The following is a 25,787-nucleotide window of genomic DNA, read 5'->3' as shown; positions in this document are numbered from 1 at the left end:
TTATATTTCAGCAAATCGGACTAACTCAGTGCACAGCTTGCTATGAATTCTATATGATGGTGTTTGCATGTTTATGTAAAAAGTATAATGGCCTGTTTGAAACACTGACAAGTAAAGAGCAGTTTTCTTGTTGTTGCTAAATCTGATTTGGTGGGCCTGGCTCCCCAGTGGGCCCACCCTTGCCTACACCTCTGGTTAAGAAACATCACGTCAAATCAAAGGTTACCACAAATTATTGACTGAAGGGATATTTTCAGTCATGACCACTCCAGTTCTTAAGGTGGCAGTAAATACTAATCTCTGCACTGTCTATACCTATTGCAGAGAGAAGAAGAAATAGGGGCTACCGTAAATCGCCACTATTTACATTGCTTTGCGTCCACCGCCTGCTGATTGCCGGTAAAATGGGGCAGGGCTAGGGCAGCTCCATAACGCTTTGCCGAATCTGAAGCAGTTCATATATGTGATTGTGAAACATAGAAATTACCACTCGATTAGACCTGGATTTGACATTATGGATCCCAATCGGATAATTCAAGCCCTGAAAGGGACGATTGATCCCAACCTCCGGATAGCGGCTGAAAACGAACTCAATCAGGTGGGTGGATGCCCAAAATAACTTTGTTGTTTTTGTTATCCGGTCAGCATGAACCCATTTCCAGAAAGGGTTGTCCGTGTTTATGATTTGGGATTGCAATAAGGCCGTGTTTCGTGATCAATGATTAGTCCTTCTATAACTTATGTTTGCATCTCTCTGTTTATTGTGTAGGACACGAAACGGTAGATTGACATGTAATGTAACTTGCAACACAAACTGTTGCACCGGAGAACAATATAATTGTGAGGGAGAGAGCGCCCACTGTGCAGTAGTCCGGAGATGGAGCTATTCGTGAAACTATGTAACTAGCAAGTGTCCGATTGGATTGGAATTGTAGACGTCACGCGCGAGTTGAAACATTGTAACAATTGCAGCAATTTCAGCCAGCGATAGTAAAAGTTTACAATTTCAATGGTTCATTGGATTTGACCGGTGAATTCTAACCGGGACAAATGATTGGTGTGTCTGTATGAAATGCCTGTCAGTCAGTGATGCAACCAATTGAAATTAGGAGCATTTGCTGGAGACAGAACACTGACAAGGAGAGGAGGGAGATAAAGAAAGAGCGAGGTAAAGAGAAAGAATTCGGTTTCAAAATATCCCTCCTTTTTTAATTGTTGTTTCCTGGTTATAACTTTGACAGACCCTGGCTCTTTTTTACAACCTCAAATCTGATAACTGGTCTGGCAAAATTGATGTGAGTGTGAGAGGAGCGAATAGGCTGCATGCTTCACCTGCTCTGTGTTTTCCTTGTTCTTCAGTTAGTATTGACATCAATAAACAACCTGGGAGTCCACCTCCTTACACTCTGCTCTGTCATCATATAATTGTTTTGACCACTGTGCGCTGTAGATGTGAAGATGACACCTGAAGTAGTCAGGCGCTTAACTTTATGTGGTCCGATTTGGGTTGAGCTCATTTTAAAGCAGTGTCTTATTTTGTGTGTTCCAGTCGTACAAGATCATCAACTTCGCCCCCACTCTGCTCCAGATCATTGTGTCTGAACAGGTGGAGTTCCCTGTTCGACAAGCAGGTGAGAACCTTGCCTCAGAACATGACATAAAGACCTGCATCTGGCTGTTTTTAAAACAACACTGGACCAATGCAACAACTATAAACAACACTGATAATAGCCTCACTTTGGGCCGGTGTCCAGGACACAGATTAAGCCTAGTCCTGGGCAAAAGATCACTTTCAATGAAGGTTCTTCATCAAGCATGCTTTTTAGTCCAGGACTAAGCTTAATCTGTGCCTGGGAAACTGGCACATGAATGAATGAATGAATTGTAAGGTATAATTGTGTCAGTCTTGCCAGTCTGAGTGATCTCTGTTTGCCAGCGGCCATCTACCTAAAGAACATGGTGAGTCAGTACTGGCAGGACCGCGAGCCCTCTCTAGGGGAGGTGGTGTTCCCCTTCAACATCCACGAGAACGACCGCACGCAGATCAGAGACAACATCGTGGAGGGCATCATCCAGTGTCCCGAGTCCATCCGGTGGGTCCTGCTGTCCTAACCTCCTTTACCTCCCTTAACCCACTCACCCTTACCTCTTAGCCTGATACTCAGGGCAGGTGGTGCCCTGCTCCGGTCCTCTGCTCTGATCTACTTAGAGTCTTTGAAACCGGGTCACTTGACTGTATAGATCATCTGTGACTACAAGTGCCCAATGAAGAGGGATGGGAGGATCGTTTAGTGATGGCATGTTATAGAAAGAATACAATGCTGATGTATGTGTGTGTATTCTCTCTCCCAGGGCCCAGTTGACAGTGTGTTTGCGAGCCATCATAAAGCACGACTTCCCTGGGCGCTGGACGGCCATAGTGGATAAGATCGGCCTGTATCTGCAGTCTCAGAACAGTGGCAGCTGGTACGGCAGCCTGCTGGCCCTCTACCAGCTTGTCAAGACCTACGAGTGAGTCAACCAACCGGCGCTGTTTGTCCCACCTGAGGACCCGTCACTCTCACTAGTGATCAAGTCGTAACGATGCGGTGTTTTGAGCCACCATTTTCAGTCCTAGTTTAGTAGTTCTAGTGTATAAGCTGAGTGATATAAATGATTATTTAATTTACATTTTTCAGTCATTGCACCCAGCCTGTTGTCGACGATATCGTGTGTGTGTGTGTGTGTGTGTGTCAGGTATAAGAAGGCGGAGGAGAGGGATCCACTGCTAGCAGCCATGCAGATCTTCCTGCCCCGTATACAGCAGCTCGTCACCCAGCTACTGCCTGACGGCACCATCTTCTCTGTCCTCATACAGAAACAGATCCTCAAGATCTTCCACGCACTCGTACAGGTGAGAGAAGAGACTGTGTGTGACTGACTGTGCGTGCAAGTGTCTGTGACTGACTGCATGTGGCATGTGTGTGCAATTGTGTGTGATACTAATACCAGTGTCTCTCTATTCTGCTCCTACAGTACTCCCTGCCTCTCCAGCTGATTAATAACACAGTCATTACCCAGTGGATGGAGCTCCTCAGAGCTGTTATGGACAGAGATGTCCCCCCAGTACGTTTTATTTCTTCATCCTTTATTGTGTAGACCTGCCAGCCTTCTGCGAATTCTTCGACCTACGTTTTTTTTATTGAAAGGGAGTGGCGAACCTCTGTTGTGTGTGTGGTTGCTAGGAGACGTTGGAAGTGGATGAGGATGACCGTCCTGACTTGGTGTGGTGGAAGAGTAAGAAGTGGGCCCTATACATCATCACCAGACTGTTCGAGAGGTGAGGGGACACGGGAGATGTATTTGTGTGTTGATGAATTTGGATGTATGTTGATGTGAATATGTTTGTTTGTTTGTGGATCGTAGCCTTTTTTTCAGTCTAACCATATTGTTCTATACTTGTGTGGCAGGTACGGAAGCCCAGGCAACGTGACAAAGGAGTACTTTGAGTTTGCAGACTTTTTCTTGAAGACGTACGCTGTAGGGATCCAACAGGTAAGAGTCTGTAACATTCTAAATATGACATCCCGCTTGAATGTATAGATGTCTGTTAGTCCACATCTACCAATTGTGTGTGTGTGTGTGTGTGTGCGTGCGTGTGTGTGTGTGTGTGTGTGTAGCAGTAGTCTTCTGTTTAGTCTGACCCCGTACGATCTGGTGTGACCTCGTCTCTGGGTGGTCTCCTTCAGGTCCTGTTGAAGGTGCTGGACCAACACCGACAGAAGCAGTATGTCACGCCTCACGTCCTCCAGAAGTCTCTTAACTACCTGAACCAGGGCCTGTCTCACTCCCTCACCTGGAAACACATGAAGCCACACATGCAGGCGGGTCAGACAGACACCACTACACCTGTATCTCTGTGACACGCTAATAATAATGGATTTGATTTACATTTAGGTCTTTTCCATCACAAATGTGGGATTATGTGTGAAATGACACGTTGTTGTACCGGTGGTGTGTCTGTGACATTACAGTTTTGGGTTGAGTTACAGTATGTGGCAGGTGATGATCAAAGTTAAATTAGTCTAATCTTTATGTCAGCATTTATATCTGCTGTTTTATAAACTTAGTAATTGAGCTAATCAGAATACTGCTATGCTTCTGAAAACGATGTTACAATTCCACTTTTAGTAGTTAACCTGAGTGTGTGTGTGTGTGTGTGTGCTGTGCGTTCCACAGACCATCAGCCAAGAGGTGATCTTCCCTCTAATGTGTTACAAAGACGAGGATGAGAAACTGTGGCAGGAGGATCCATACGAGTACATCCGCATGAAGTTCAGTGAGTACACACGTTCTGTAACTCAGTCAGTTAGTAGTTTTGGAGGTAATGGGACATTGTATGGTCAGTATACATAATGACATGTTAGGTTGAAAATGTATGGCTTCCACAAATTGTGATCTTGGCTGGGTTTCATTCTCTGTTCCAGATGTGTATGATGACCATGCCCTCCCTGCCACCGCCGCCCAGAGCCTCCTGTGTAAAGCAGCCCGCAAGAGGAAGGAGGTGAGTGGAGAACCACACTAGAACCAAACAAAAACTACCCAACAGTCCTAAGTAGATTACTTTCCTCATTTCCTTTCCTTAACTGAGTCTTCTGATGACTTGCATCACTGCTCTGCCCCCCCCCCCCCCCCAGGTTCTTCCCCAGATGATGGAGTTCTGCCACCAGATTATGATGGAGCCCTCTGCTGACCCCCGCAGGAAGGATGGGGCGCTGCACGTCATCGGCTCACTGGCCGAACTCCTACTGAAGGTCAGCAAGTGTGGCTGTCTCTGTACTTTCCCCTCTTGTTTTATGGCCTGTTTTGTCTATCTGTGACTGAGTCCTCTCTTCCTGTTGTCGTCCTGTAGAAGAGGGTGTACAGGGAGCAGATGGAGCTGATGTTACAGAATTATGTTTTCCCTCTACTCAACTCCCCTTTGGGATACCTCCGGGCCAGGGTGAGACACACACACACACACACACACACACGCGTGCGCTTTCACTCCAGGGCCCCTCTAACCCAACCCTTCTCATGGAGCTGAGAATGGGTGTGTAAGAACATGTAGGGCGGCAGGTAGCCTAGTGGTTAGAGCGTTGGACTAGTAACCGAAAGGTTGCAAGATCGAATCTCTGAGCTGACAAGGTAAAAATCTGTCGTTCTGCCCCTGAACAAGGCAGTTATCCCACTGTTCCTAGGCCGTCATTGAAAATAAGAATTTGTTCTTAACTGACTTGCCTAGTTAAAAGAAGGTAAAATAAAAAATAGATGTGTGTGTGAGCAGTTCTTCGATCTTTAAAATGGCTCCTTCCCTCTTTATACCTACAGTCCTGTTGGGTGCTACATTCCATACAGTCCATCCATATGAGTCAGAATGGTCTGTCAGTCCTGTTTTATATGGATTAAACATCCCCCTTCAGCTTTCTGCGTTTCTTTACCCTCCTCACCCCTGCTATTTTACTTACTGGCCCTCTTCAGGCTGGTGATCGTGTTGGGAAGCACCACTGCACATTTTGGTGACTGGAAGGGGACAGTGCTGATTTGTACATAATGTGGATCGGCTCCACACTGGTAGCGATGCCCATCCGTGTGGTATATAGATCAGTGATTGTGACCCTGTGTTTGTCTTCAGTCGTGCTGGGTGCTGCATTCGTTCAGCCCGCTGCGTTTCCATAACGAGTTGGTCCTGAGGAATGCGGTGGAGCTGGTCAAACAGGGCCTCATAGCAGACAAGGAGATGCCCGTCAAGGTGGAGGCTGCTATCGCCTTGCAGACACTGGTCAGCAACCAGGAGCAAGGTCTGAGGTTCACACACACACGCACGGACGTGCACACATGCATACACAAATGCACAAGTGTCGCTAGCACAGACACACACACACACACACACACACACTCTGAACCCTCTCTCCCTCTCTTTAGCTAAGGTCTACATCAGGCCCTACATCCGGCCTGTCATGCAGGAGCTGCTCCACGTCATCAAGGAGACGGAGAACGATGACCTCACTAATGTCATTCAGAAGATGATCTGCGAGTACAACCAGGAAGTGGCTGTCATCGCCGTCGACATGACCCAGAACCTGGTACGCCCCCTACGCCTCCACTGGCATGCTCTACTGTTTAACAGGATCTCTGTGTGTGTGTGAGAAAGAGTCTTTGTATGTATACTATCTTCACCAGTATGATTCTACATTAAGAGTGCATCAAACCTCGCTCTGTCTCTCTGTCTGTCTCTCTGTGTCTGTCTGTCTCTCTGTGTCTGTCTGTCTCTCTGTGTCTGTCTGTCTCTCTGTGTCTGTCTGTCTGTCTCTCTGTGTCTCTGTCTGTCTCTCTGTCTCTGTGTCTGTCTGTCTGTCTCTCTGTGTCTGTCTGTCTGTCTCTCTGTGTCTGTCTGTCTGTCTCTCTGTCTCTGTCTGTCTGTCTCTCTGTGTCTGTCTGTCTGTCTCTCTGTGTCTGTCTGTCTGTGTGTCTGTCTCTCTCTGTGTCTGTCTGTCTCTCTGTGTCTGTCTGTCTCTGCGTGTATGTCTCTGCGTGTCTGTTTCTCTGTGTCTGTCTCTGCGTGTCTGTTTCTCTGTGTATGTCTCTGCGTGTCTGTTTCTCTGTGTATGTCTCTGCGTATATGTGTCTGTTTCTCTGTGTATGTCTGCGTGTCTTTCTCTGTGTCTGTCTCTGCATGTCTGTTTCTCTGTGTCTGTCTCTGCGTGTATGTCTCTGTGTGTCTGTTTCTCTGCGTCTGTCTCTGTGTGTCTGTCTCTGTGTGTCTGTTTCTCTGTGTCTGTCTCTGTGTGTCCGTGTCTGTTTCTCTGTGTCTGTCTCTGCGTGTCTGTCTCTGCGTGTCTGTCTCTGCGTGTATGTCTCTGCGTGTCTGTTTCTCTGTGTCTGTCTCTGCGTGTCTGTTTCTCTGTGTCTGTCTCTGCGTGTCTGTTTCTCTGTGTCTGTCTCTGCGTGTATGTCTCTGTGTGTCTGTTTCTCTGTGTCTGTCTCTGCGTGTATGTCTCTGCGTGTCTGTTTCTCTGTGTATGTCTCTGCGTATATGTGTCTGTTTCTCTGTGTATGTCTGCGTGTCTTTCTCTGTGTCTGTCTCTGCATGTCTGTTTCTCTGTGTCTGTCTCTGCGTGTATGTCTCTGTGTGTCTGTTTCTCTGCGTCTGTCTCTGTGTGTCTGTCTCTGTGTGTCTGTTTCTCTGTGTCTGTCTCTGTGTGTCCGTGTCTGTTTCTCTGTGTCTGTCTCTGCGTGTCTGTCTCTGCGTGTCTGTCTCTGCGTGTATGTCTCTGCGTGTCTGTTTCTCTGTGTCTGTCTCTGCGTGTCTGTTTCTCTGTGTCTGTCTCTGCGTGTCTGTTTCTCTGTGTCTGTCTCTGCGTGTATGTCTCTGTGTGTCTGTTTCTCTGTGTCTGTCTCTGCGTGTATGTCTCTGCGTGTCTGTTTCTCTGTGTCTGTCTCTGCGTGTATGTCTCTCTGTGTCTGTCTCTGTGTGTATGTCTCTGCGTGTCTGTTTCTCTGTCTGTCTCTGTGTGTCTGTTTCTCTGTGTCTGTCTCTGCGTGTCTGTTTCTCTGTCTGTCTCTGTGTGTCTGTTTCTCTGTGTCTGTCTCTGCGTGTATGTGTCTGTTTCTCTGTCTGTCTCTGCGTGTCTGTTTCTCTGCGTCTGTTTCTCTATGTCTGTCTCTGCGTGTCTGTTTCTCTGTGTCTGTTTCTCTGTGTCTGTCTCTGCGTGTATGTCTCTCTGTGTCTGTCTCTGTGTGTATGTCTCTGCGTGTATGTTTCTCTGTCTGTTTCTCTGTGTCTGTTTCTCTCTGTCTGTCTCTGTGTCTGTCTCTCTGTGTCTGTTTCTCTGTGTCTGTCTCTGCGTGTCTGTTTCTCTGTGTCTGTCTCTGCGTGTCTGTTTCTCTGTGTCTGTCTCTGCGTGTATGTCTCTGTGTGTCTGTTTCTCTGTGTCTGTCTCTGCGTGTCTGTTTCTCTGTGTCTGTTTCTCTGTGTCTGTCTCTCTGTGTCTTTCTCTGTGTGTCTCTGCGTGTGTGTCTGTTTCTCTGTGTGTCTCTGCGTGTGTGTCTGTTTCTCTGTGTCTGTCTCTGCGTGTCTGTTTCTGCGTGTATGTCTCTGCGTGTCTGTTTCTCTGTGTCTGTTTCTCTGTGTCTGTCTCTGTGTGTCTGTTTCTCTGCGTCTGTCTCTGTGTGTCTGTCTCTGCGTGTCTGTTTCTCTGTGTCTGTCTCTGCGTGTCTGTTTCTCTGTGTCTGTCTCTCTGTGTCTGTCTCTCTGTGTCTGTCTCTGTGTGTATGTCTCTGCGTGTCTGTTTCTCTGTGTCTGTCTCTGCGTGTATGTCTCTCTGTGTCTGTCTCTGTGTGTATGTCTCTGCGTGTCTGTTTCTCTGTCTGTCTCTGTGTGTCTGTTTCTCTGTGTCTGTCTCTGCGTGTCTGTTTCTCTGTGTCTGTCTCTCTGTGTCTGTTTCTCTGTGTCTGTCTCTGCGTGTATGTCTCTCTGTGTCTGTCTCTGTGTGTATGTCTCTGCGTGTATGTTTCTCTGTCTGTTTCTCTGTGTCTGTTTCTCTGTGTCTGTTTCTCTGTGTCTGTCTCTGTGTCTGTCTCTCTGTGTCTGTTTCTCTGTGTCTGTCTCTGCGTGTCTGTCTCTCTGTGTCTGTCTCTGCGTGTCTGTCTCTGCGTGTCTGTCTCTGCGTGTCTGTCTCTGCGTGTCTGTTTCTCTGTGTCTGTCTCTGCGTGTCTCTGTCTCTGCGTCTCTGTCTCTGCGTGTCTGTCTCTGTCTCTGCGTCTCTGTCTCTGCGTGTCTGTCTCTGCGTGTCTCTGTCTCTGCGTGTCTGTCTCTGCGTGTCTGTCTCTGCGTGTCTGTCTCTGCGTGTCTGTCTCTGCGTGTCTGTCTCTGCGTGTCTGTCTCTGCGTGTCTGTCTCTGCGTGTCTGTCTCTGCGTGTCTCTGTCTCTGCGTGTCTCTGTCTCTGCGTGTCTCTGTCCCTGCGTGTCTGTCTCTCTGTGTCTGTCTCTGCGTGTCTGTTTCTCTGTGTCTGTCTCTGCGTGTCTGTTTCTCTGCGTCTGTCTCTGCGTGTCTGTCTCTGCGTGTCTGTTTCTCTGTGTCTGTCTCTGCGTGTCTCTGTCTCTGCGTGTCTCTGTCTCTGCGTGTCTCTGTCTCTGCGTGTCTGTCTCTCTGCGTGTCTCTGTCTCTGCGTGTCTGTTTCTCTGTGTCTGTCTCTGCGTGTCTGTTTCTCTGTGTCTGTCTCTGCGTGTATGTCTCTGCGTGTCTGTTTCTCTGTGTCTGTCTCTGCGTGTATGTCTCTGCGTGTCTGTTTCTCTGTGTCTGTCTCTGCGTGTATGTCTCTGCGTGTCTGTTTCTCTGTGTCTGTCTCTGCGTGTATGTCTCTGCGTGTCTGTTTCTCTGTGTATGTCTCTGCGTGTCTCTGTCTCTGCGTGTCTCTGTCTCTGCGTCTCTGTCTCTGCGTCTCTGTCTCTGCGTCTCTGTCTCTGCGTGTCTGTCTCTGCGTGTCTGTTTCTCTGTGTCTGTCTCTGCGTGTCTCTGTCTCTGCGTCTCTGTCTCTGCGTCTCTGTCTCTGCGTGTCTGTCTCTGTCTCTGCCTGTCTGTCTCTGCGTGTCTGTCTCTGTCTCTGCCTGTCTGTCTCTGCCTGTCTGTCTCTGCGTGTCTGTCTCTGCGTGTCTGTCTCTGCGTGTCTCTGTCTCTGCGTCTCTGTCTCTGCGTCTCTGTCTCTGCGTGTCTGTCTCTGCGTGTCTGTTTCTCTGTGTCTGTCTCTGCGTGTCTCTGTCTCTGCGTCTCTGTCTCTGCGTCTCTGTCTCTGCGTGTCTGTCTCTGTCTCTGCCTGTCTGTCTCTGCGTGTCTGTCTCTGTCTCTGCCTGTCTGTCTCTGCCTGTCTGTCTCTGCGTGTCTGTCTCTGCGTGTCTGTCTCTGCGTGTCTCTGTCTCTGCGTGTCTGTCTCTGCGTGTCTGTCTCTGCGTGTCTCTGTCTCTGCGTGTCTGTCTCTGCGTGTCTGTCTCTGCGTGTCTGTCTCTGCGTGTCTCTGTCTCTGCGTCTCTGTCTCTGCGTGTCTGTCACTGCGTGTCTGTCTCTGCGTGTCTCTGTCTCTGCGTGTCTCTGTCTCTGCGTGTCTCTGTCTCTGCGTGTCTCTGTCTCTGCGTGTCTCTGTCTCTGCGTGTCTCTGTCTCTGCGTGTCTGTCTCTCTGTGTCTGTCTCTGCGTGTCTGTTTCTCTGTGTCTGTCTCTGCGTGTCTGTTTCTCTGTGTCTGTCTCTGCGTGTATGTCTCTGCGTGTCTGTTTCTCTGTGTCTGTCTCTGCGTGTCTGTTTCTCTGTGTATGTCTCTGCGTGTCTCTGTCTCTGCGTCTCTGTCTCTGCGTCTCTGTCTCTGCGTGTCTGTCTCTGCGTGTCTGTTTCTCTGTGTCTGTCTCTGCGTGTCTCTGTCTCTGCGTCTCTGTCTCTGCGTGTCTGTCTCTGTCTCTGCCTGTCTGTCTCTGCGTGTCTGTCTCTGTCTCTGCCTGTCTGTCTCTGCCTGTCTGTCTCTGCGTGTCTGTCTCTGCGTGTCTGTCTCTGCGTGTCTGTTTCTCTGTGTCTGTCTCTGCGTGTCTGTTTCTCTGTGTCTGTCTCTGCGTGTCTGTTTCTCTGTGTCTGTCTCTGCGTGTCTGTTTCTCTGTGTCTGTCTCTGCCTGTCTGTTTCTCTGTGTCTGTCTCTGCGTGTCTGTTTCTCTGTGTCTGTCTCTGCGTGTCTGTTTCTCTGTGTATGTCTCTGCGTGTCTGTTTCTCTGTGTATGTCTCTGCGCGTCTCTGTCTCTGCGTCTCTGTCTCTGCGTGTCTGTCTCTGCGTGTCTCTGTCTCTGCGTCTCTGTCTCTGCGTGTCTGTTTCTCTGTGTATGTCTCTGCGTGTCTGTTTCTCTGTGTATGTCTCTGCGTGTCTGTTTCTCTGTGTATGTCTCTGCGTGTCTGTTTCTCTGTGTGTGTCTCTGCGTGTCTGTTTCTCTGTGTCTGTCTCTGCGTGTATGTGTCTGTTTCTCTGTCTGTCTCTGCGTGTCTGTTTCTCTGTGTCTGTTTCTCTGTGTCTGTCTCTCTGTGTCTGTTTCTCTGTGTCTGTCTCTGCGTGTATGTTTCTCTGTGTATGTCTCTGCGTGTCTGTCTCTGCGTGTCTGTTTCTCTGTGTCTGTCTCTGTCTCTGCGTGTCTGTCTCTGTCTCTGCCTGTCTGTCTCTGCGTCTCTGTCTCTGCCTGTCTGTCTCTGCGTGTCTGTCTCTGCGTGTCTGTCTCTGCGTGTCTGCGTGTCTGTCTCTGCGTGTCTGCGTGTCTGTCTCTGCGTGTCTGTTTCTCTGTGTATGTCTCTGCGTCTGTCTCTGCGTCTCTGTCTCTGCGTGTCTGTCTCTGCGTGTCTGTTTCTCTGTGTCTGTCTCTGCGTGTCTCTGTCTCTGCGTGTCTGTCTCTGTCTCTGCCTGTCTGTCTCTGCGTGTCTGTCTCTGTCTCTGCCTGTCTGTCTCTGCGTGTCTGTCTCTGCGTGTCTGTCTCTGCGTGTCTGCGTGTCTGTCTCTGCGTGTCTGCGTGTCTGTCTCTGCGTGTCTGTCTCTGCGTGTATGTCTCTGCGTGTATGTCTCTGCGTGTCTGTTTCTCTGTGTCTGTCTCTGCGTGTCTGTTTCTCTGTGTCTGTCTCTGCGTGTCTGTTTCTCTCTGTCTGTTTCTCTGTGTCTGTCTCTGCGTGTCTGTTTCTCCGTGTCTGTCTCTGTGTCTGTCTCTGCCTGTCTCTGTGTCTGTCTCTGCCTGTCTGTTTCTCTGTGTCTGTCTCTGCGTGTCTGTTTCTCTGTGTATGTCTCTGTGTGTCTGTTTCTCTGTGTATGTCTCTGCGTGTCTCTGTCTCTGCGTCTGTCTCTGCGTGTCTCTGTCTCTGCGTCTCTGCGTGTCTGTCTCTGCGTGTCTGCGTGTCTGTCTCTGCGTGTCTGCGTGTCTGTCTCTGCGTGTCTGTCTCTGCGTGTCTGTCTCTGCGTGTTTGTCTCTGCGTGTCTCTGTCTCTGCGTCTCTGTCTCTGCGTGTCTGTTTCTCTGTGTATGTCTCTGCGTGTCTGTTTCTCTGTGTATGTCTCTGCGTGTCTGTTTCTCTGTGTATGTCTCTGCGTGTCTGTTTCTCTGTGTATGTCTCTGCGTGTCTCTGTCTCTGCGTCTCTGTCTCTGCGTCTCTGTCTCTGCGTGTCTCTCTCTGCGTCTCTGTCTCTGCGTGTCTGTCTCTGCGTGTCTGTCTCTGCGTGTCTGTCTCTGCGTGTCTGTCTCTGCGTGTCTCTGTCTCTGCGTGTCTCTGTCTCTGCGTGTCTGTTTCTCTGTGTCTGTTTCTCTGTGTCTGTCTCTGCGTGTATGTCTCTGCGTGTCTGTTTCTCTGTGTCTGTCTCTGCGTGTCTGTTTCTCTGTGTCTGTCTCTGCGTGTATGTCTCTGCGTGTCTGTTTCTGACTGTCTGTCTCTGCGTGTCTGTTTCTCTGTGTCTGTCTCTGCGTGTCTGTTTCTCTGTGTATGTCTCTGCGTGTCTCTGTCTCTGCGTGTCTCTGTCTCTGCGTGTCTCTGTCTCTGCGTATCTCTGTCTCTGCGTGTCTGTCTCTGCGTGTCTGTCTCTGCGTGTCTGTCTCTGCGTCTCTGTCTCTGCGTCTCTGTCTCTGCGTCTCTGTCTCTGCGTCTCTGTCTCTGCGTCTCTGTCTCTGCGTGTCTGTTTCTCTGTGTCTGTCTCTGCGTGTCTGTCTCTGCGTGTCTGTCTCGGTCTCTGTGTGTCTGTCTCTGTCTCTGTGTGTCTGTCTCTGTCTCTGCCTGTCTGTCTCTGCGTGTCTGTCTCTGCGTGTCTGTCTCTGCGTGTCTGCGTGTCTGTCTCTGCGTGTCTGTCTCTGCGTGTCTGTGTCTGTCTCTGTCTCTGCGTGTCTGTCTCTGCGTGTCTGTCTCTGCGTGTCTGTCTCTGCGTGTATGTCTCTCTGTGTCTGTCTCTGCGTGTCTGTCTCTGCGTGTCTGTCTCTGCGTGTATGTCTCTGCGTGTATGTCTCTGCGTGTCTGTCTCTGCGTGTCTGTCTCTGCGTGTCTGTCTCTGCGTGTCTGTCTCTGCGTGTCTGTCTCTGCGTGTATGTCTCTGCGTGTATGTCTCTGTGTGTGTGTGTGTGTGTAAAGGTGCCCGCATGCTTCCTATCTGAAACAGTTTGTGCATATATTATGACAACATTTTGTGACGTTTTTGTTTGATTGGTCTCCAGGCTGAGATTGTATGTGTCTCCAGGCTGAGATTGTATGTGTGTCTTCAGGCTGAGATTGTATGTGTGTCTCCAGGCTGAGATTGTATGTGTCTTCAGGCTGAGATTGTATATGTGTCTTCAGGCTGAGATTGTATGTGTCTCCAGGCTGAGATTGTATATGTGTCTTCAGGCTGAGATTGTATGTGTCTCCAGGCTGAGATTGTATGTGTGTCTTCAGGCTGAGATTGTATGTGTGTCTTCAGGCTGAGATTGTATGTGTGTCTCCAGGCTGAGATTGTATGTGTGTCTTCAGGCTGAGATTGTATGTGTGTCTTCAGGCTGAGATTGTATGTGTGTCTTCAGGCTGAGATTGTATGTGTGTCTTCAGGCTGAGATTGTATGTGTGTCTCCAGGCTGAGATTGTATGTGTCTCCAGGCTGAGATTGTATATGTGTCTCCAGGCTGAGATTGTATGTGTCTTCAGGCTGAGGTTGTATGTGTGTCTTCAGGCTGAGATTGTATGTGTGTCTTCAGGCTGAGATTGTATGTGTGTCTTCAGGCTGAGATTGTATGTGTGTCTTCAGGCTGAGATTGTATGTGTGTCTTCAGGCTGAGATTGTATGTGTGTCTTCAGGCTGAGATTGTATATGTGTCTTCAGGCTGAGATTGTATGTGTGTCTCCAGGCTGAGATTGTATGTGTGTCTCCAGGCTGAGATTGTATGTGTTTCTCCAGGCTGAGATTGTATGTGTGTATTCAGGCTGAGATTGTATATGTGTCTTCAGGCTGAGATTGTATGTGTCTCCAGGCTGAGATTGTATGTGTGTCTTCAGGCTGAGATTGTATGTGTGTCTTCAGGCTGAGATTGTATGTGTGTCTCCAGGCTGAGATTGTATGTGTGTCTTCAGGCTGAGATTGTATGTGTGTCTTCAGGCTGAGATTGTATGTGTGTCTCCAGGCTGAGATTGTATGTGTGTCTCCAGGCTGAGATTGTATGTGTCTCCAGGCTGAGATTGTATGTGTGTCTTCAGGCTGAGATTGTATGTGTGTCTTCAGGCTGAGATTGTATGTGTGTCTTCAGGCTGAGATTGTATGTGTGTCTTCAGGCTGAGATTGTATGTGTGTCTTCAGGCTGAGATTGTATGTGTGTCTCCAGGCTGAGATTGTATGTGTGTCTTCAGGCTGAGATTGTATGTGTGTCTTCAGGCTGAGATTGTATGTGTGTCTCCAGGCTGAGATTGTATGTGTGTCTCCAGGCTGAGATTGTATGTGTGTCTCCAGGCTGAGATTGTATGTGTGTCTTCAGGCTGAGATTGTATGTGTCTTCAGGCTGAGATTGTATATGTGTCTTCAGGCTGAGATTGTATGTGTGTCTTCAGGCTGAGATTGTATGTGTGTCTTCAGGCTGAGATTGTATGTGTGTCTCCAGGCTGAGATTGTATGTGTGTCTCCAGGCTGAGATTGTATGTGTGTCTTCAGGCTGAGATTGTATGTGTGTCTTCAGGCTGAGATTGTATGTGTGTCTCCAGGCTGAGATTGTATGTGTGTCTCCAGGCTGAGATTGTATGTGTGTATTCAGGCTGAGATTGTATATGTGTCTTCAGGCTGAGATTGTATGTGTCTCCAGGCTGAGATTGTATGTGTGTCTTCAGGCTGAGATTGTATGTGTGTCTTCAGGCTGAGATTGTATGTGTGTCTTCAGGCTGAGATTGTATGTGTGTCTTCAGGCTGAGATTGTATGTGTGTCTCCAGGCTGAGATTGTATGTGTGTATTCAGGCTGAGATTGTATGTGTGTCTTCAGGCTGAGATTGTATGTGTGTATTCAGGCTGAGATTGTATGTGTGTCTCCAGGCTGAGATTGTATGTGTGTATTCAGGCTGAGATTGTATGTGTGTCTTCAGGCTGAGATTGTATGTGTGTATTCAGGCTGAGATTGTATGTGTGTCTCCAGGCTGAGATTGTATGTGTGTCTCCAGGCTGAGATTGTATGTGTGTATTCAGGCTGAGATTGTATGTGTGTATTCAGGCTGAGATTGTATGTGTGTATTCAGGCTGAGATTGTATGTGTGTATTCAGGCTGAGATTGTATATGTGTCTTCAGGCTGAGATTGTATGTGTCTCCAGGCTGAGATTGTATGTGTGTCTTCAGGCTGAGATTGTATGTGTGTCTTCAGGCTGAGATTGTATGTGTGTATTCAGGCTGAGATTGTATGTGTCTCCAGGCTGAGATTGTATGTGTCTCCAGGCTGAGATTGTATATGTGTCTCCAGGCTGAGATTGTATATGTGTCTCCAGGCTGAGATTGTATGTGTCTTCAGGCTGAGATTGTATGTGTGTCTTCAGGCTGAGATTGTATGTGTGTCTTCAGGCTGAGATTGTATGTGTGTCTTCAGGCTGAGATTGTATGTGTGTCTTCAGGCTGAGATTGTATGTGTGTCTTCAGGCTGAGATTGTATATGTGTCTCCAGGCTGAGATTGTATGTGTGTCTCCAGGCTGAGATTGTATGTGTGTCTCCAGGCTGAGATTGTATGTGTGTCTCCAGGCTGAGATTGTATGTGTGTCTCCAGGCTGAGATTGTATGTGTGTCTCCAGGCTGAGATTGTATGTGTGTCTCCAGGCTGAGATTGTATGTGTGTCTCCAGGCTGAGATTGTATGTGTGTCTCCAGGCTGAGATTGTATGTGTGTCTCCAGGCTGAGATTGTATGTGTGTCTCCAGGCTGAGATTGTATGTGTGTCTCCAGGCTGAGATTGTATGTGTGTCTCCAGGCTGAGATTGTATGTGTGTCTCCAGGCTGAGATTGTATGTGTGTATTCAGGCTGAGATTGTATATGTGTCTTCAGGCTGAGATTGTATGTGTCTCCAGGCTGAGATTGTATGTGTGTCTTCAGGCTGAGATTGTATGTGTGTCTTCAGGCTGAGATTGTATGTGTGTCTTCAGGCTGAGATTGTATGTGTCTCCAGGCTGAGATTGTATGTGTGTCTCCAGGCTGAGATTGTATGTGTGTCTTCAGGCTGAGATTGTATGTGTGTCTTCAGGCTGAGATTGTATGTGTGTCTTCAGGCTGAGATTGTATGTGTGTCTCCAGGCTGAGATTGTATGTGTGTCTCCAGGCTGAGATTGTATGTGTCTCCAGGCTGAGATTGTATGTGTGTCTTCAGGCTGAGATTGTATGTGTGTCTTCAGGCTGAGATTGTATGTGTGTCTTCAGGCTGAGATTGTATGTGTGTCTTCAGGCTGAGATTGTATGTGTGTCTCCAGGCTGAGATTGTATGTGTGTCTCCAGGCTGAGATTGTATGTGTCTCCAGGCTGAGATTGTATGTGTCTCCAGGCTGAGATTGTATGTGTCTCCAGGCTGAGATTGTATATGTGTCTCCAGGCTGAGATTGTATGTGTCTTCAGGCTGAGATTGTATGTGTGTCTTCAGGCTGAGATTGTATGTGTGTCTTCAGGCTGAGATTGTATGTGTGTCTCCAGGCTGAGATTGTATGTGTGTATTCAGGCTGAGATTGTATGTGTGTCTTCAGGCTGAGATTGTATGTGTGTATTCAGGCTGAGATTGTATGTGTGTCTCCAGGCTGAGATTGTATGTGTGTATTCAGGCTGAGATTGTATGTGTGTATTCAGGCTGAGATTGTATGTGTGTATTCAGGCTGAGATTGTATATGTGTCTTCAGGCTGAGATTGTATGTGTCTCCAGGCTGAGATTGTATGTGTGTCTTCAGGCTGAGATTGTATGTGTGTCTCCAGGCTGAGATTGTATGTGTCTCCAGGCTGAGATTGTATGTGTGTCTTCAGGCTGAGATTGTATGTGTGTCTTCAGGCTGAGATTGTATGTGTGTCTTCAGGCTGAGATTGTATGTGTGTCTTCAGGCTGAGATTGTATGTGTGTCTTCAGGCTGAGATTGTATGTGTGTCTTCAGGCTGAGATTGTATGTGTGTCTCCAGGCTGAGATTGTATGTGTGTCTCCAGGCTGAGATTGTATGTGTCTCCAGGCTGAGATTGTATGTGTGTCTTCAGGCTGAGATTGTATGTGTGTCTTCAGGCTGAGATTGTATGTGTGTCTTCAGGCTGAGATTGTATGTGTGTCTTCAGGCTGAGATTGTATGTGTGTCTTCAGGCTGAGATTGTATGTGTGTCTCCAGGCTGAGATTGTATGTGTGTCTTCAGGCTGAGATTGTATGTGTGTCTTCAGGCTGAGATTGTATGTGTGTCTCCAGGCTGAGATTGTATGTGTGTCTCCAGGCTGAGATTGTATGTGTGTCTCCAGGCTGAGATTGTATGTGTGTCTCCAGGCTGAGATTGTATGTGTGTCTTCAGGCTGAGATTGTATGTGTCTTCAGGCTGAGATTGTATATGTGTCTTCAGGCTGAGATTGTATGTGTGTCTCCAGGCTGAGATTGTATATGTGTCTTCAGGCTGAGATTGTATGTGTGTCTTCAGGCTGAGATTGTATGTGTGTCTTCAGGCTGAGATTGTATGTGTGTCTTCAGGCTGAGATTGTATGTGTGTCTCCAGGCTGAGATTGTATGTGTGTCTCCAGGCTGAGATTGTATGTGTGTCTCCAGGCTGAGATTGTATGTGTGTCTTCAGGCTGAGATTGTATGTGTGTCTTCAGGCTGAGATTGTATGTGTGTCTTCAGGCTGAGATTGTATGTGTGTCTTCAGGCTGAGATTGTATGTGTGTCTTCAGGCTGAGATTGTATGTGTGTCTTCAGGCTGAGATTGTATGTGTGTCTTCAGGCTGAGATTGTATGTGTGTCTTCAGGCTGAGATTGTATGTGTGTCTTCAGGCTGAGATTGTATGTGTGTCTCCAGGCTGAGATTGTATGTGTGTCTCCAGGCTGAGATTGTATGTGTGTCTCCAGGCTGAGATTATATGTGTGTATTCAGGCTGAGATTGTATATGTGTCTTCAGGCTGAGATTGTATGTGTCTCCAGGCTGAGATTGTATGTGTGTATTCAGGCTGAGATTGTATGTGTGTCTTCAGGCTGAGATTGTATGTGTGTCTTCAGGCTGAGATTGTATGTGTCTCCAGGCTGAGATTGTATGTGTGTCTTCAGGCTGAGATTGTATGTGTGTCTCCAGGCTGAGATTGTATGTGTGTCTTCAGGCTGAGATTGTATGTGTGTCTTCAGGCTGAGATTGTATGTGTGTCTTCAGGCTGAGATTGTATGTGTGTCTCCAGGCTGAGATTGTATGTGTGTCTCCAGGCTGAGATTGTATGTGTCTCCAGGCTGAGATTGTATGTGTCTCCAGGCTGAGATTGTATATGTGTCTCCAGGCTGAGATTGTATGTGTCTTCAGGCTGAGATTGTATGTGTGTCTTCAGGCTGAGATTGTATGTGTGTCTTCAGGCTGAGATTGTATGTGTGTCTTCAGGCTGAGATTGTATGTGTGTCTTCAGGCTGAGATTGTATGTGTGTCTTCAGGCTGAGATTGTATGTGTGTCTCCAGGCTGAGATTGTGTGTGTGTCTCCAGGCTGAGATTGTATGTGTCTCCAGGCTGAGATTGTATGTGTCTCCAGGCTGAGATTGTATGTGTGTCTCCAGGCTGAGATTGTATGTGTGTCTCCAGGCTGAGATTGTATGTGTGTCTCCAGGCTGAGATTGTATGTGTGTCTTCAGGCTGAGATTGTATGTGTGTCTCCAGGCTGAGATTGTATGTGTGTCTTCAGGCTGAGATTGTATGTGTCTCCAGGCTGAGATTGTATGTGTGTATTCAGGCTGAGATTGTATATGTGTCTTCAGGCTGAGATTGTATGTGTCTCCAGGCTGAGATTGTATGTGTGTCTTCAGGCTGAGATTGTATGTGTGTCTTCAGGCTGAGATTGTATGTGTGTCTTCAGGCTGAGATTGTATGTGTCTCCAGGCTGAGATTGTATGTGTGTCTTCAGGCTGAGATTGTATGTGTGTCTCCAGGCTGAGATTGTATGTGTGTCTTCAGGCTGAGATTGTATGTGTGTCTTCAGGCTGAGATTGTATGTGTGTCTTCAGGCTGAGATTGTATGTGTGTCTCCAGGCTGAGATTGTATGTGTCTCCAGGCTGAGATTGTATGTGTGTCTTCAGGCTGAGATTGTATGTGTGTCTCCAGGCTGAGATTGTATGTGTGTCTCCAGGCTGAGATTGTATGTGTCTCCAGGCTGAGATTGTATGTGTCTCCAGGCTGAGATTGTATATGTGTCTCCAGGCTGAGATTGTATGTGTGTCTTCAGGCTGAGATTGTATGTGTGTCTTCAGGCTGAGATTGTATGTGTGTCTTCAGGCTGAGATTGTATGTGTGTCTTCAGGCTGAGATTGTATGTGTGTCTTCAGGCTGAGATTGTATGTGTGTCTTCAGGCTGAGATTGTATGTGTGTCTTCAGGCTGAGATTGTATGTGTGTCTTCAGGCTGAGATTGTATGTGTGTCTCCAGGCTGAGATTGTATGTGTGTCTCCAGGCTGAGATTGTATGTGTGTCTCCAGGCTGAGATTGTATGTGTGTCTTCAGGCTGAGATTGTATGTGTGTCTCCAGGCTGAGATTGTATGTGTGTCTTCAGGCTGAGATTGTATGTGTGTCTTCAGGCTGAGATTGTATGTGTGTCTCCAGGCTGAGATTGTATGTGTGTCTCCAGGCTGAGATTGTATGTGTGTCTCCAGGCTGAGATTGTATGTGTGTCTTCAGGCTGAGATTGTATGTGTGTCTTCAGGCTGAGATTGTATGTGTGTCTCCAGGCTGAGATTGTATGTGTGTCTCCAGGCTGAGATTGTATGTGTGTCTCCAGGCTGAGATTGTATGTGTGTCTCCAGGCTGAGATTGTATGTGTGTCTCCAGGCTGAGATTGTATGTGTGTCTTCAGGCTGAGATTGTATGTGTGTCTCCAGGCTGAGATTGTATGTGTGTCTCCAGGCTGAGATTGTATGTGTGTCTCCAGGCTGAGATTGTATGTGTGTCTCCAGGCTGAGATTGTATGTGTGTCTCCAGGCTGAGATTGTATGTGTGTCTTCAGGCTGAGATTGTATGTGTGTCTCCAGGCTGAGATTGTATGTGTGTCTCCAGGCTGAGATTGTATGTGTGTCTCCAGGCTGAGATTGTATGTGTGTCTCCAGGCTGAGATTGTATGTGTGTCTCCAGGCTGAGATTGTATGTGTGTCTTCAGGCTGAGATTGTATGTGTGTCTTCAGGCTGAGATTGTATGTGTGTCTCCAGGCTGAGATTGTATGTGTGTCTCCAGGCTGAGATTGTATGTGTGTCTCCAGGCTGAGATTGTATGTGTGTCTCCAGGCTGAGATCTTCACCAAGGTGCTACAGAGTGAAGAGTATGAGGAGAGTGAAGACAAGACGGTGATGGCTCTGGGGATCCTCAGCACCATAGACACCATACTCACTGTTATGGAGGACCACAAGGAGGTGAGACCAACTGTATACTCACGCATTCTACAGATGTACACACACACACTCACACACACACTCTCACACACACACACACACTCACCCTATTCCAAATCGAGTCCTCTGAAGCCCCAGTTGAATGTGTGATTGATTTGCTCCCTCTCCCCTGCTTTGTGTGTGAACACAGTGTTATTGAACATCCTGTATGTCAGACTAGGGCTGTGACGGTCATGGAGTTTTGGATGACAGTAATTGGCCAGCCAAATGACTGTGCTCTCCGTAATAACCGTTTTCCCTCTCCGCTCCTGACCACATGTGGCGCCATAGAAATAGAATGAATAGAACGGGCGTCCCCATTCAAGTCAATGATGGTGTGATGGGTGGACTGGCGGCCATTGCGAGTGCACCCATAGAAGTAAAAACAGGAAGTGCACCCATCAATATGTGCTGTGATTTGTTGATTCAACTCCACTGACATGACAGAAATACATGAGCCACACAATGTACATTTCGTAACGTTGTTAAGAGTCCATGTTACCGCAGAAACACTCAACCGTACGATTGCCCTGCCGCTCTGTCTTCAGTCAGCTGTTCGTTCCACATTTTCCGCTTATGACTGTTATTTTATCCATAACAGTTGGTTATACGGTAATTGTGCCCTCCCCATGTCAGACCGATGTTAGCCTGGGATCAATAGATATTTGACCTTTTTGATATCTCTCTTTCTCTTTCTGCCTGTATCTTTCCTCTCTCACCCTCTTGACTGCCTCTCCGTTCTTTCGTTATCGTGTTCTCTCTCTTCCCCTCTCTCCATCTCCCTCTCTCTCTCTCAGATCACTCAGCAGTTGGAGGGCATCTGTTTACAGGTGATGGGCCTGGTGCTGCAGAAGCCCATCATAGGTATGGCAGGTGTGTGTGCTCACGTCACTGTCTGTTTTTGTGTGTACACACATACTCATTTGTTTGCTGTGTGTGTCTATTCTTCTGTGTGACCTTTTGTGTGTGTGTGTGTGTGTGTGTGTGCTTTTCACACACACATTACACAATAACCATATTAATCTCACTTCCCTGCTCCATTGAGCTACCCCCCCCCCCGTCTTGTATAACACCTTGTCCATTTCCGTCGCACAATGAGCACGGTCTAATTATCAAAAGATGTTCCCCTTGTGCTTCCCAAATCCCAGATAACCAAGCACCGTGTGTGTGTGTGTGTGAATACAGCTCTATGTTAATGAATGGATTATGTGATAACTTGTATAATATTAGTTTCCTTCAAGAAGAGTGTGGGGGGGGGGGGGGGGGTCACTGTGGAAGATTATTTATCTCTCAAAGGGGAACATCAATTCGATGATCTGTTTCCTCCTCTTCTCCCTCCCCTCCAGAGTTCTACGAGGAGATTCTGTCCCTGGGGTTTGGGCTGACCTGCCAGACCATCTCCCCTCAGATGTGGCAGCTACTGGCGGTGCTCTACGAGGTCTTCCAGAACGACTGCTTTGACTACTTCACGGGTAGAGTACTGAGTCACTGAGTGAGAATATTGGGCTTACACACCTGTCTCGGTGAACATTGAATATCACAGTGAATGTGATGTCGAATAGCATGATGGTGATACTGGCCAAACATGCTGATGATCACGGTCTGTTCTCTTTCAGATATGATGCCTCTTTTGCACAACTACATTACCGTGGATACAGACATGCTCCTGTCCAACCCCAAATATTTAGAGGTCATATACAACATGTGCAAAAAGGTGAGCGTGAGCATATGTGTGTGTGTGTGTGTGTGTGTTCAGGTAGAGTTTGATGAAGTGTCCCATGTTGACCTTTGACTCCTGTGCTGTAGGTGCTGACCAGTGATGCAGGTGAGGATGCAGAGTGTCACGCTGCCAAGCTGCTAGAGGTCATCGTCCTCCAGTGTCGGGGGAGGGGCATTGACCAGGTGAGAGGGACCGCGGAGGCTTCTGGGTAGTATTTAAGGGTAGAAGTGGTCCCAGTTCAGCCCAAATCAGTTTGCACAGTCTTTCCTTTTCATACCCTCAGTCTCCCGTTGGGAGGGATGATTGCTATCAATATTGAATTGATTCTTCTCTCTCACCCGCATATGATTTGGCACAGTTGTATCTCTTGTTTGCTCTCTCGCTCTCTCTCTCACTCTCTCCCCCCTTCCTCCAGTGTATCCCGTTGTTCGTGGAGGCTGTGTTGGAGCGGCTAACCAGAGGTGTGAAGTCCAGTGAGCTGAGGACCATGTGTCTGCAGGTGGCCATCGCTGCTCTCTACTACAACCCAGCCCTGCTCATCCACACGCTGGACAACATGCACTTCCCCCACACCCCACAGCCCATCACCGCTCACTTCATCAACCAGTGGATGAATGACACTGAGTTCTTCCTGGGGTAAGTGTATAAACTAAGCCATACGCCCTACATCCTACGCCCTATACACTACCCACTATAAAGTACAGTGGATAAGCAACGTGCCCTAAACCATGGTCCCTAAATACTACTAGACCCATACTGTATACGGTCCACTTCATCAACTATATTGTTAGTTATCACTGAGTCACACTGTGTTCTTCCTATAGCAGTGTAAAAACACAAGGGACATGCAATACTTATACCTACTACAGTACACTGTACATGATTAATTCACCACCTACCTGGAGTTCATTGTCTCTCTCTCTCCACTCCTCTCTCTCCCAGGCTCCATGACCGTAAGATGTGTATCATCGGACTGAGTGTTCTGATGGAGCTACCCTCCAGGCCAGTGGTGGTCGAAGGGGTAGCGGCTCAGATCGTCCCCAGCGTCCTGCTCCTCTTCCTGGGGCTCCAACACCTTTACTCCTCCCGCCTCAACAAGCCAGATCTTCTGGCCTGTCCTGGGGTACCGGAGGAAGACCAGAACGGTGAGAGGAGGAAAACGGGCGACAGAGGAGGAGAGGAGACAGAACAAATGAGAGGGGAATGGAGAGAGCAGGGAGGAGAGGAGACAGAACAAATTAGAGGGGAATGGAGAGAGCAGGCAAGAGAGGAGAGAAAAGGATAGGAGAGATGCTAATACTGTTGAATCAAACCCGCTTCTTGGAAGCCATTGGGTAGGGCCAGGGATAATGTCAATGGTAGAAGATTAAGACACGACTAACACTAGCTATGGATGTGGTGGGAATCAGTCCTCAGCTGTTCATCATGTGTGTTGCTTTACACATCAATGGCCAGGTTCCAACACCTATGGACCTCTCTCTCTTTCTTGCTCTATTTCTCGCTCTCGCTCTCTCGCTTGACTTCTCACTCTGCCTTCAGGTCATATTAGTTGCACTACATTTCCCTACATGCCGCAGGGCAGCTGTGCTGGCATTCCTCAGTCAAGTGTGAAGAACCTGGAGTTCCAGAATATTCAGAGTGCTTCTGGGGGTTGTAGTGTTGTTGTGCAGTCAGACACAAAGGTAGTAGATGAGACTAGCTCAGAGGGAATGACTTTGAGTGTTCTTCTGTCACATTTAGTCTCCATATTCTCTTCATTTGAGTTAATTTACCTTCTGGGAATATAGGAGTGTTATTGGGAACAGCAGGGTACAGGGGAGGTTAGGATGAAGTAAATTGTTATGTATGTTAGCTAAGCAGCTGTTACTGTAATTTGGCATATTTAAAATAGCATTAAGAAGAATTGTGCCTTTCAAAAAGGTCAAAGGGTCATCTTTTTCTATTCATTCTGTTTGTCTGTCTGCGTGTCTGTCTGTCTGCGTGTGTGTTGCGTCCACAGAGGAGATCCCTAGTGATGAGGACGAGGTGAATGAGAACTGTAACGCCATGATGCAACAGCAGACTAGCACACGCGTAGGCCACGAGGACGACGACGACGATGAGGAGGAGGAGGATGATGAAGACTACTGGGATGAAGAAGGGCTGGAGAGGACACCCCTGGAGGAGTACAACACGCCTCTGGACTTTGACAATGGAGAGGACGAGTACCAGTTCTTCACCGCTGCCCTACTCAGTAAGTGGTTCCACATCTACACACACACACACACACACACACACACACACACACACACACACAGAGGCATCTAAACCTTACTCTATCCCATGTGTACTATAGGGGTCCAGAACACTGACCAGCCTTGGTACCAGTCTCTGACCACGCCCCTCAGTGATGACCAGAAGAAACAGCTGCAGGAGATCTACAGCCTGTCCCAGCAGAGGAGGAGCACCGCTGCCAAGGGCCAATGGTGAGGCAGAAGAGAGGTACGGGGGACCAATGGGGAAAGAGGACGGGGGGGGGGTGAGGGCTAATTGGGAAAGAGGGGAGAGCGCCAATGGGCAGGAGAGAGAGGACAGGAGGCCAAGGGCCAATGGGTTGGGAGATGGTGAGGCTGAAGAATAAGGATGCAAGGTGTAAAATACAACATATAGTAAAAGGTTTTTGATTTAAACATGTATTTTGACAAGCATGCTGTATTTTCCAGTACGTTGAGTCCTAACACTGTGTCATGTTGTTTCAGAGCTGTAAGAGACATGGCTGGAGGCCTGGATGGAAGGAGGAGTAGCAGCAGAGTTCTGGCCTGATCTGAAGTGGATTTAATACACAACAAGAACTGTTTCAGACCAGATCTATCTAGACTTTACTGATCCCACCAAGACCGGGCCATCTAGAACCGTAACTGAACTCTGTGGAGACCCACCAGAGACCATAACACCAGGACTTTACACTACACACTTTACGGTTCACATCTCAGACCGTAATTGGACCACACCCACCCCAGAGAGAGAGTGAGAGAGAGAGTGTGTGAGATTGATGTCCTGCTCTGTATCACTGACCAGCGAATTCATCTTCTAGTGCAGTACAGTCTTTGGGTCTATGATTCTGTAACTGTGTGAATGTAAGTATTGTACACAAAATCTCTGTTTCTCTATAGCCTGACTTTTGTTTGGTCTCGAGAGGACTGGGCAGATGTCCTTGGTTGCCATGGCATCAATCAGAACCATGTGTCAGTTAGTCTGAACCAAAGCTGTGGTGCTAATGGACGGACAGGACAGACAGGCATGTTGGGGAGAAGGGTTAGAGGTCAGTGACCTTTAACCCACGGGGGGGTTCCTTTCACACTGATGAATTGTAATAGGGGGCAAGATGCTGGGAGGAGAGTGTTTGTTTGTCTTTGTTTTATATAACTGTTTTCATTTAACTTAATAAAATCATAAACGTTCATGTAACATCTA

General features: G+C 47.9%; 1 protein-coding gene across 3 annotated transcripts; it reads left to right on the top strand.

The window, feature by feature from the left end:
- Nucleotides 1–405: 405 nt before the first annotated feature.
- Nucleotides 406–25,787, top strand: LOC115133120 (importin-8-like). 3 transcript variants are annotated; one of them, XM_065021668.1, is made up of 25 exons: nucleotides 406–598; nucleotides 1,550–1,631; nucleotides 1,937–2,093; nucleotides 2,353–2,511; nucleotides 2,737–2,893; nucleotides 3,016–3,105; nucleotides 3,225–3,319; nucleotides 3,450–3,534; nucleotides 3,729–3,863; nucleotides 4,219–4,318; nucleotides 4,467–4,543; nucleotides 4,677–4,793; nucleotides 4,892–4,981; nucleotides 5,654–5,819; nucleotides 5,944–6,104; nucleotides 20,471–20,596; nucleotides 21,412–21,478; nucleotides 21,961–22,086; nucleotides 22,231–22,328; nucleotides 22,421–22,516; nucleotides 22,750–22,970; nucleotides 23,277–23,479; nucleotides 24,334–24,567; nucleotides 24,670–24,815; nucleotides 25,073–25,787. In XM_065021668.1, exons 1-24 carry the CDS (start codon nucleotides 515–517, stop codon nucleotides 24,801–24,803), a joined length of 3,060 nt encoding a protein of 1,019 aa, XP_064877740.1. In that variant the 5' UTR covers nucleotides 406–514; the 3' UTR covers nucleotides 24,804–24,815; nucleotides 25,073–25,787. The 3 variants fall into 3 exon arrangements, with proteins under 3 accessions (XP_064877740.1, XP_064877739.1, XP_064877738.1); XM_065021667.1 differs by having other exon boundaries at nucleotides 21,412–21,487; nucleotides 24,670–24,799; XM_065021666.1 differs by having other exon boundaries at nucleotides 21,412–21,487.

The sequence above is a fragment of the Oncorhynchus nerka genome, linkage group LG8 (genome assembly GCF_034236695.1).
Source record: "Oncorhynchus nerka isolate Pitt River linkage group LG8, Oner_Uvic_2.0, whole genome shotgun sequence".
NCBI lineage: Eukaryota > Metazoa > Chordata > Actinopteri > Salmoniformes > Salmonidae > Oncorhynchus > Oncorhynchus nerka.
The sequence above is the reverse complement of the archived record's forward strand: the minus strand, read 5'-3'. Positions and strand labels throughout refer to the sequence as shown.